Source organism: Panulirus ornatus, chromosome 57, assembly GCF_036320965.1.
Source record: "Panulirus ornatus isolate Po-2019 chromosome 57, ASM3632096v1, whole genome shotgun sequence".
NCBI lineage: Eukaryota > Metazoa > Arthropoda > Malacostraca > Decapoda > Palinuridae > Panulirus > Panulirus ornatus.
In genome coordinates, this window is record NC_092280.1 from 4,861,099 (window position 1) to 4,872,604 (window position 11,506).

General features: G+C 38.1%; 1 protein-coding gene across 5 annotated transcripts in view; it reads left to right on the plus strand.

Annotated features, from left to right (window-relative positions):
* Positions 1-6,273, plus strand: part of LOC139766115 (uncharacterized) — a 330,050-nt gene extending 323,777 nt beyond the window's left edge. For all 5 annotated transcript variants that reach the window (XM_071694327.1, XM_071694324.1, XM_071694323.1 and 2 more), the window contains 2 exons: positions 408-1,158; positions 2,457-6,273. In XM_071694327.1, coding sequence (XP_071550428.1) covers positions 408-1,158; positions 2,457-2,866 — 1,161 coding nt within the window. In that variant the 3' untranslated portion in view covers positions 2,867-6,273. The remainder of the gene's footprint in view (positions 1-407; positions 1,159-2,456) is intronic.
* Positions 6,274-11,506: the final 5,233 nt, after the last annotated feature.

Consider the following 11,506-nt stretch of genomic DNA (forward strand, 5'->3'; position numbering starts at 1 on the left):
GAACCCAGCAAGAGAGAAAGATGGAGGGATTCAAAATGTTTTGCCCTATTAAGTAAAAAGTCTGTAAGATGTAAGTACTAAAACCATTATGAGAAATAAAAGACAAGACAGTTGGCAAAGAACTCTTGCAGGGATGAGAGTTAAGCAATTTATGGCAGTATAGAAAAACCTAAAAAACAGTGTAATGAAAGATGTAGTACATGCAATGCATTATACGGGATAGCCCTGCCTTAGGGAGAAATTTTTGTACTGGTACTAATAGGTAGCCTGGTACTTTCTCTCAAAATACATAAACTTGAAAAGGAACCAATGCAGTTCAATGCAATTTTAGTAATTCATTCTCATATTTCATATATAATTTGAAATATTCCTTATCCTACTCAATAAATAATTTTTTTTTTTTACAGGTTGAGAATACAAGTGAAGAGATAGGAAAAGAAAAAGAAGGGCAAACTTTCAACCCTGAAACTGTTTCCTCAGTTGGTGTCATTACCCCTGAGACACCAAATATCTTGCCTCCTGCCAGAGAAATCATTTCCCTTAATACCAGCATTTGTACTGCCATAACTACAACCAACAGTGCCATTCCTGTAACCGCAACCACCCCCACTCCTACGCATACTCCCACTCCTGTACATGCTCCAACTTCTGCACATAATCTTATTCCTGCAACTTCCCTCACCCCTATACATCACCCCATTCACACACCAACTCCCACTCCAGCACATACCCTTGTTTCTACTCATACTCCCACTCCTACACATACTCCTATTACTGCACAAACTCCTACTCCATCTGTTACAACCACATTTACATCAGCACCAGCATTAGTGTCAGCACCAGTTCCTAATATGGTTGAGGCTGAAGAAAATGCTGATGATATTAATGACATAGAGGGTGAGGAAGAGCTGGATGATGAATTAGATGAAGAGGAGGATGAAGAGGTGATATCTGATGGATCAGATGTTCCATCACCTCCATCCACACCCTCACCTCGTCCCCGCATACGTGGAAGAGGACGTTATCGTGGTCGAGGCAGGGGTCGAGGAAAAAATGGTAAAGTTGGAAGTGTTAGTACAAAAAAAGGAAAAAGGGCCACACGTAGAGGTCGGCGACGCAGGGCTCATCGCTATACCTTAGGTCCAGATGACTTTTCTGGTGAGTATGGTTCTGTGTGTTTTATCTGATTTCCTTGTCCATTATAATATAAAGATAATTCATCACTAATGCTTTATTAAACTGTCATGTGGGTGTGGATTGGGAGTTGTGGTTTTGGTTCTTTGCACAATACAGCTAGACAGTGGATGTGAGTGAATGAGCCCACTTCTTTATCTGTTCTTGGTGCTACGCTAATGCAGGAAATGGCTAACAGGTATGAATTTTAATAAGAAAAGGTTATATATGGCCAGCCTTAGGCATGTGCAAGGCCAGAGGGAGAACACCGTGTAGGGGCCCTTAATACTGTATGCAGCTACAAGCATAGTATTCCCCAAAACACTGTCTACTGTATGCTCAATCAGTGATTAAAAAAAAAAATGGATCACTTGTAGAAAGTAAATGTACCATATTGCACTGGGGGACTTTGCTGTGAATGGGGGGGCTCTGGTTTTGGCACATTTTACCTGATAGTCTCACCTGCCACCTGCAGTACATAATTTTCTTTTCTTGGTTCTTTGGGACTTATTTCATGTCAAGAACTCTAAATGTAACTGTGGTTATTCCATGCATGTTTCTTATTTCTTCTGTCAGTACCATAAATAGTTTTTGCTTCCTGGTTGGGTTGTCATGTTTTGGATTAATTCATTTTTGGTATGTTTCAGGGTGTTCTTAAAGACTTGATTACTTTGTATTTCCCTTATTGGAAGACTTTCAGAGTTAACAAATTATTTTTCATGCCTTCAATTTATTGCCATGTGTAGATTATCACATTATTTTTTCATGCCTTCAGTTTGTTGCCATATGTGGATTATCATGTATCTTACCCTTCTTTCTTGGCTGTAAAGCTGCATTTCTTTCAGCCTCTCATTGTAGTCCCCTCAATATTTTGTTCGTGAAGTGTTTCTGAATTCTCTGTGTTCCACTGTAGAACTTGACGAGTTGAGAGGTGAAGCCAGATCAGAGTGATATAGCTTTGATATACATAAACTTATCTCTATCTGTTATTCAGTAGCTCTGATGCCTGTTCCCAACTGGAGCTCCCACAAGGGGTGGCCATGGCAATAGTCTCTTATAACTAGTGAACTCCAGTGCCACCTCTTAGCCTTTAGTGCCTCATCCTTAACAGGCCACTGGCAGAGGTCAACTCTAATGCAGTATTTGCAGAGGCTGCTACCTATTGTTCATACTGACTGCTTCTACTTAATGTTACTGCCTACTACTACTACCTTGCTTCTACTTAATGTTCCTGCGTACTACTTCTACCTAATATTTCTACCTAAACTCATCTATCTTTCCAGATTATGAAGACCAGTACATGCTGACAGAGCTGGAAGGTGAGACTCCTAGTGAACATTTGGCTGATGAAGAAGAGGACCCAGATGATCACCAGGACTCACATGAGAGGATGACTGGAGAATCTGATGAAAACAAAGATGACAAAACATTTTCTGTGGAAGATGAGGTGGACCAACAATATGCTAATGCCCCTAAAGCAGAAAAGTTGATACACAAATCACAGACCATTGAACCAGATATCTTTGAATTTCAAGACTCACAAGAAAATGTGATTAATAATAAAGGAGAGACAACAGACTCTGTTACCATAAAGCATAATGGTCCGTATGTTTTTCCTGATGAGGAACTTAGTCAAGGAGGAAGGGATGTGAATGAAAATGTAGGGGCAGTTAGTGAAACGGCTTCTGCATAGCATTTGCTTCTGGAGTCTTTGAAGCACACCCATATTCCAGTACAACTTACAAGTGAATAAACTTGCCATGTGAGTGATTGTAAAGATATATGTACAGTACATACATTATATATATGTTATATGTGCATAGAAATAAGTCAGTTTTTATGTGTTTATTAGAGCTTCATCTTGAGAATGTTGATGTATTATAGCTTTTGATTCATTATTTGTTGGTTTTTAGTTTTCAATTGCTCATTAACAGGATATTACAAAATATAATGTGACTTGAGTTTCGGTCATTTACTTTGAAGGGAAGCAAAAGCAACTTCTAGAAAAATTGTGACACTTCTCAGAAACTGAGACCAACTTCATAACTAATATACAGATGTTAAATGATGCTTCTTTCAGTACTTTGAAAAACTGTTCCTTTATTCTGTCTGTTATATTTCTGAGCTAGTCAGGTAGATGACCTTTGTTGGTTAGGGTAGAAATAATTGCAACAGCCCCAATGTGCCATGAAAGTGAAATGATGTGATGAATAAAGGTTATATTAATATGGTTGGTATTTTACAGAGGATGGAGAGACTTGTTAGATATATATGTAAAGGGGCAGCATTTTTAAATGATGCCTTTGAATCTCGTATGTGTCCAAAAGCCTACAAAAAATTAGTTAAGTGCCATTTTTTTGCTGCCTAGTTGGACAGATATATTGTAAAGTGAACTTTATAATTCTGCAAATATTCCTTAACTCTTTATTTTTTTGGAAAAAGTACAAAGTCATGTCTAATTGTGTATGTGATGAGCCACTAACGCGATGCTGACGGCTTTCAAAGACTAATAGTGATAGTGCCACATGAAACCATGTGTTTTGTTATACGTTGAGTTATTGTTCTTGTCTGTTTACAGTGAAGATTTACGCTCTGGAGAGTTTATATGTGACGGGAGAGTGTTAGGTGTGTGATAAGAAGCTTTCAACTCCTAAATATTCAGAAGCAAATTATGTTACTTGAAAATCTAATGAATATATTTTCCGTTTTACTTAAACAGTGATGTTGTGCAAGTAATTGCTTCTGAGTTTGTTGAATAAGATTAGCCACTCCATTAAAGAGCTTGTGATTGTAAATACACCCAAGAACCCTTTCTACCAGTTTCAGCATCTGCGTGTTTGCTTAAAGGCAGTATAATACTATATAATATTACCGTATTTTGTTACAAAAGCTACAAATGCTCCATGTTTGGTGTTCCTATATTGTTCTTAGTTATTAGTATGTAGAGTTATATTGAAGATAGAGTTTTGCCATATATAGTACCTAGATATATTTACATAGGAACTTGTGCCGAGTATGAATGATTATAACAAAAATTTTTCTTCAAGTAGAAAGTACTGTTTATGTTACTGTACTATGTTGGTTGTTCCTGCACTTTCTTCAAGATAGTTTCTTTATACAACATTTCAGTGAAAAATAAAATTGCCATATTGTTAACAGAAAACTAGAAGTGTATGCTCCATGTATTCTGTTTTTTGCACAACAGTTTAGGCAAGCCATGGCACGCATACTCTTAACATGGAGTTACTAGTCGATATTTCTTCTCAAATGTGCTCTATAGATGCTTCTCATTTTCTTTTCTTCAATCTTTTACAGTTACCACATTCTAACAGACAATGTATACGAGTCTTCATTATGGATGGGGTCTTCTTACATAATTTATTTTAGGGAAGAACTTTTTGTTTAATGGGGACAGTTAGCCGTACCAATCCTTCAAAATCCTCTACCCACTGTATTGAGGCACCAGTGAGTCTTAAGTACGAAATAATATAAATTTATGTCTAATAAAAATTTCTTTGCTTACTTTCCTGATAATGATTGTATAGTACTCATATACATAGAAGGCAGGGGTAAAGTTTACAAATCTATGAAATAATGTTGGAATGTGCAATAAGACCTTATCAGCTGGAAATTTCTTATTTGTGCAGGTTTGTTGTACTTGACTATTACAACACAATTGGATTAATTAATTCAGTATTGGTATTTCCTGCTATCAGGTGCTTTAAAGACATTTTTACCATTACACATTTTACCTTTTCCTGTTAAAGATGTATTTTGACTGCCAGTGCATTTATTCTTGATCACATACGTCTGCCAAATTTAAAAACTGTAATGCAAAATTTATACCTGATAAGGACACATTTGTTGTGTGTAAAAAGCTGAGTGGACAAGAAATTATATAAAAAATGCAGTTCTTGCTGAGACTTTCTTTCTCATTACACCTGTCAATCTTAAAAGGGTTCTGTGTATGGTATCTCTTTGCTTATTGAGAAACATTAACTCAACTTTTTCTGTTGCAGGACTGCTGTTTGTTTTACGATGACTGTATCTGTTTCAGTTTCCACTTGAATGAAAGTAGTCCCTCGACTGAGGTTGTTAAATTCTCATATTTAGCGCACCATGTCTGTGTGCCTCTTCTACTGCACATATCATGTCCTTGGTGGCATTAACAGGGTATTCAATTTGTCTCATAATCTGAATGAACTGTCATAATGTATGATTTTCATATACAATGATATTCAAATATAAATTATTTTTAATGTGCATGGTCAGAGTAATTAATATAGTGTATACTTAAATATATTATTATACAAGGATGGAAATACACTTTTCAGGCTTATTAGTGGCTAGAATAAATTATTTCATAGCATGACAAATTGGTAAACTAGAGAGAGAACAGTTCTGCAGTTAAATAATAACTATTCTTGCAAGCACATTTAAAAAAAAAAATTCATTTTTGTATGCAGTAGGCAAACGAAGATGAAGAGCTTAAAAAAATATCAAAGAGTGACATTGTTTCAGAAGTAAAGAACTGAATATATTTATATATAATGCTTATTTATAAGATATTTACGAAAATATAATCAGGGTACCTCAAGATGCACTTGTCAGAAAAAAAATTATTTTGCTTTTCTCTATCAATATTGTAAAATACCAGAGGTTGTAGAGGAATCTTTTCCTTCATGTATTAAAATGCTACACTGCATTCATTAAGTAGTCTTCCTGTTTTTTCTTGTAATATCATTACTTGAGCTTTCTTTAAAAGTTCTAGTTTACTAAGTTACTAAGTCCCTCAGAGTCTTTTACAGATGGATTACTGATAGTGCAAAAATGGGAATTGCAAGAAAAATTCCTGTAATTCAAATGGTATTCAGTTTTACCCCACATGGCCCTTGGATCTATTATCAGCTGTACAAGTTACTTTTAGTGATCAAAATGTGTACTGAAACTAAAGAAAAATTTGGAATGACCTTTAACAAAGTATGGTTCTAACCCTGCCTCTGAGCTGTGAGACTCCCAGCCTTTCTGTACCACACAACGTTGCCAAACTTGCCGCACAGTGTTCAGTGTAAGTCTCAATAAAGCATATGCAAATATTAACATGTATACCTGACCTGATGAAAATTTAGATTATAAAAGAGAGAAAATATCAATTTTACCTTGAAGAGAAGTTATGTTTAAGCTGAGAAAACCAAATGAAACAATGTAATGTGAGGCTGAGGGTGCTGTGGAAGCAGTGTAAGGGTGCATTGTTAGAGTCTGGCACAGAACTGTGTAGCAGTGTATCTACTGCTTGTGGAATGACAAGTTAAGAAGGTTGGTGAAAAGACGTCACAGTAGAGTTCACTAGTTATGGAGGCTCTACTGCCGTGGCCACCCCTTTGAGGAAGTTCCAGGTGGGAACAGGCATCAGAGATATAGACAGACAGATGGGTGAAAAATGCTGGTAAAACTGGTTTTGGATGGATCTAGAATGTGCCTACAAGTACAAAAGACTATAGAAGGTGTTATCCCTGACAAATTGCCAAAGTAGCTGTTCCACTGTATATGGACAAAGAGCATAAAAGTGATGCATTAATTAGATATATAAAGAAATAAGTCTTCTAAGCACTTACAGCAAGGTACATTTTACAACTGTAGGTAAACGTTGTAAAAGCATTACTGCATGCATATGTTTGTGAAGACCAGAGTATTAAGAGAAGAGGGAGTATAGACCAGATTTTAGGTGCAGTAAACTAGAAGCATGAAACTGGAGAGTGTGCTTGTTCCAACTCTAAGTGTACAGACACAAAACCCAAGTTTATAAAGGTCAGGTAAACAGCAAATGCAAATAGGTGTATAACAGGTAAAATAGTTGAAATTAGGAAGTTAGGTGGATTTATGATGTGTAGAAATCATCAGAAATGCACATGGAAGAAAGTCTTTCAGGTCTTTTTTATGCAAATCATATGGCAGATGATAAGCTGGATTAGAAGAAATCTATCTATCTATATCTCTGATGCCTGTTCCCTCCAGGAACTCCCATCAAAGCAAAGTCTCCACTTATCCCTATCCTTACATGCCTCCCTTGCATACACCATTCCATGCATTTTTCCACTATTTCTCTCCCTCCAGTATTCCTCCTCCCTATCTTCCCTTGTCATATGTGGTCTTCTACTCTCACCAACCCCTTTAGTTGTACTATCGTACACTCTTCTTGTGAACTCCCAGTCTTGCATTCTTTCCACATGCCCAAACCACTTCAAAGTATTATGTTTCATCCATTTCACCTCCCTTTGCATTCCCTGCCATACCACATCTTCCATACACCCTTTCATTTCTTTCTTCATTCCATCTAGTCACACCACATGCTCTTCTCAGATAGATCATTTTCACAGCCTGGATTCTTGACCTCTGTGCCTCATTCCATGTCTATGTTTCAGCTGCATAGGTCAGGGTTGGAAGGACTATGGTGTCCCTTAATCCCCTCTTCACTTCCATACTTACACCTCTACCCTTCATTATTCTACTGAGGGACCCAAAGTCTCTTCTACCATGTACTGCTCTCTCCCTTCTCTCTCCTTCCATGTCACCACACTTACCCAAGACAGCTCCCAGATACTTAAATTCTCTCACTTCTTCCAATCTTTTTTCTGCCTATCCACAGCACAATTCAGTACACCTTTCACTCTATATGGTTTTACAGAATATATACTTTCACTCTGTTTCCTTTCAAACACCATTACTTTACTTTTACTTGCATTTACCTTCAATCACCAATGCTTACACACATCATAAAACACATTTACAACCTTCTGTAACTCCTCTTCACTCTTAGCAAACAAAACAGTATCATCTGCAAACAGGCATGCCACTAGCCACCATATCTCACCACCACTCCTTCTCTTAGCCCATTTTCCTTAGTTTTGCTTTCATCTCTCTTATCACCCCATCCATAAATATATTAAAAAATCACGACATCACATCGCCCTGCCTTACACCTACATGTATCCCAAATCATTTGTCTAGCTCTCCAGCCACTCTTACACACACATTTGCTCCTCTATGGAAGGCTTCCACACCATCCAACAGTTGTCCTCCTATACCATACATTATTAACACGTCCCACAAAGCATTCCACTCGTCTCTTGTCATATGCTTTCTCAAGACCCATGAAAGCTCCATACAACTTATTACCTTTCGCTGAATACTTTTCCATTGGTCATCTTTACCACAAAAACCTGATCCACACATCTATCCTTCCTAAAACCCCCTTGCTCTTCACTTGTTCTATACTCAGTTATTTCCATCACTGTTAATTAGTATTCTTGCATACATTTTTCTTGGTATACTTAGAAGACTTATTCCCCTATAATTGCTAAATACATCCTCAGCACCTTTTCCTTTGAATTAAGGAACAATAACAGCTTTCACTCAATCCTCAGGAACACCCTTCTGTTTCCATGCTAATATACATATATGATGTATCCACTCAATCATGCTTTCTCCTCCATACTTAAGCATTTCAGTCATAATCCCATCCACTGCAGATGCCTTTCCTACCTTCAGCCTCAATATTACTTCCCTTTTTGCTATAGGTCCCTGCACTTCTATCCACTTCCATCCTCCATACCTATGCATGAAACACCTGCTGCCTCCCCTTCTCCCACATTAATCAGTTCTTCAAAAATCTCTTTCTATCTTCCTTTCACTCCCTCCTTTTGATTCAGCAATTCTCCTTCCTTACTTCTGACATCAACATTTCCACTCTTACATCCACCTCTTTCCTTTTTCACCTCCTTCCATGATAGTTTCTTATTATCCTGAAACTTTCCATATAACTTCCTTCCAAAATCTTCATCTACTCTTTCTTTGTTTTCCCCTGTCAGCTTCTTAACATTCCACTTAAATATTTTGTATTCTTCCCTCCTCTTTTGCTGAACTTCCTCGTCTTCCAATCTACCATGTATCTTTTTTCTTCTCTTCCACAGCATTTCTAATCTCTTCTGTCCACCATGCATTGCTCTTTTTTATTCCTTTATCGTCCTACCTTGTATCCAACTACTGATTCTACAACTTTTAATGGTATTTCTCCAAATATTTTTAACACCTCACTCACACATTCATTGCACTTCCATCTAGGCTTTCAGTTACCTTCCTTTCATTTTCCTCCCTGCATTTTTTCTGATTCATCTTCTCGCTTGCCAACACTTTTACCTCTCCATTCTTCCTTAACCATACCTCCACTTCTCCCTGATCTTCATCCCCACAAGAACCACAAAATGGTCAGTCTCCAAAGAATCCTCTCATGACTCTCACATCTAGCATGGTCTTTCTCAATCTTTCATCCACTGCCAAATAGTCAATCAAACCCTTTTGCTCTTCCTTCCATCATCCTCATCAATGTATATCTGTGGATCAACCTGCTCTGAAAAAAGGTGTTCGCAAGGAATAAACCCCTCTCAGCACAAATATCCACAAGATAACTTCCATTCTCATTTACCCCAGGCATTCCCCATTTACCAACTTCTTTCTTTCTTTCATACTGTTCGCCATTTCCCGCGTTAGCGCGGTAGCGTTAAGAACAAAGGGCTGGGCCTTTGAGGGAATATCCTCACCTGGCCCCCTTCTCTGCTCCTTCTTTTGGAAAATTAAAAAAAAAAGAGAGGGGAGGATTCCAGCCACCCGCTCCCTCCCCTCTCAGTCCCCTTCTACGACACGCAGGGAATACGTGGGAAGTATTCCCTCTCTCCTATCCCAAGGGATAATATATATATATATATATTTTTTTTTCTTTCTTTTAAACTATTTGCCATTTCCCGTGTTAGCGAGGTAGCGTTAAGAACAGAGGACTGGGCCTTTTTTGGAATATCCTCACCTGGCCCCCTCTGTTCCTTCTTTTGGAAAAAAAAAAAAAAAAAAAAAACGAGAGGGGAGGATTTCCAGCCCCCCGCTCCCTCCCCTTTTAGTTGCCTTCTACGACATGCAGGGAATACGTGGGAAGTAGTCTTAATCCCCTATCCCCAGGGGATTACCAACTATCTTCACCAATTTCATTACATCCCATTTTCACATTCACATCATTCAATATAACCACGTTTCCTTCAATCTCAAAACCATTAATACAGTCATTCAAATTTCTCCAGAAAACCTTCATTTCATCCTTACCTTGTACAATCTTAATAGTCACAGGTGCATGTACACACATACCCATGCATATGTCACAATCCCAATCTTTCCTTTCACCCACTTGATCCATTCCATCCATGCTCTGTGAACACCCTTCCATACTCTTGGTGATAACAGAATTGCACAACCTTCTTATCCATTTCCGCGATAATTTTCACTCATTCCTGTCCATACCACACCTCCTCCCATAACGTGCAATCATCATTTCCATTTTCACTTCACACACCCTGCCCAAAGATATGAGTTTCCCCAATCCCTAGCACATCCACTTTTAACCTCTCCATAATCTCCTTCCTTTTACTCTCCCCAGTCGTCCCATTCACATTCAGCTCCATCATCCTCACTCACTCATTCCTTTTAACCTTCAGCATAAGTGCTGCTTCCTGGCCTTTTGTGCCTCAAGTTGACAGGTTACTAGCAGAGGGCAACTCCAGTGCAGTTTCTAGAGGCAGTAAGGCTCCAAAACTGTCAAAAATAATAATAATAAAAGTGACAGCACACCTCAGGAGTTTGTCCAAGTCTAGATGTATTGCCCTGATGCAATTACGGAATGCCTTCCCCTTTAGTTCCACCCCTAAGGGTTGTACTGATGGTCACCAGGAGAAGGTGAGGAAGACTTAGATGCTCCACGAAAACTTAGAGTATTCCCTCGAGGTGCTGAAACTTAATGTCTTCCTAATTTTAAGTAATTACGGAGGTCACAAGAACAGAGAGACAGCAGAGAACATATGCCCAAGCCTTGACATATATATCAGAGAATAAATGCAATGTGTGGAAAGGGATGAGTGGGAAACCTGATTTCACCTCATGAATCAACCTGATGTGCAAAGTACATATATAGGAACATGGAATTTCATGTTTAACATGCTGAACAAGGGAGAGAGAGATATGTGTGAATGATCCGCGAGGCTATATGTACCTGACCCACACTAAGGAACTGGGAATGGAGCTACTGATAAGACTGAAATACCTATATAGTGTACGGATTTATGTGATTATGTTTTAAATAAGAATGTTGAACCTCCCCTCCTAAGCCTTGGAACCTTAATGATGATGGACTATATAATTGTCCAGTTCAAGGTTGATCCCCTGTAGGGTATAATGAAAAAAATTTCATATCCTGGACATCACGATAAACAACAGGAAAACAAGTAATATATTATTT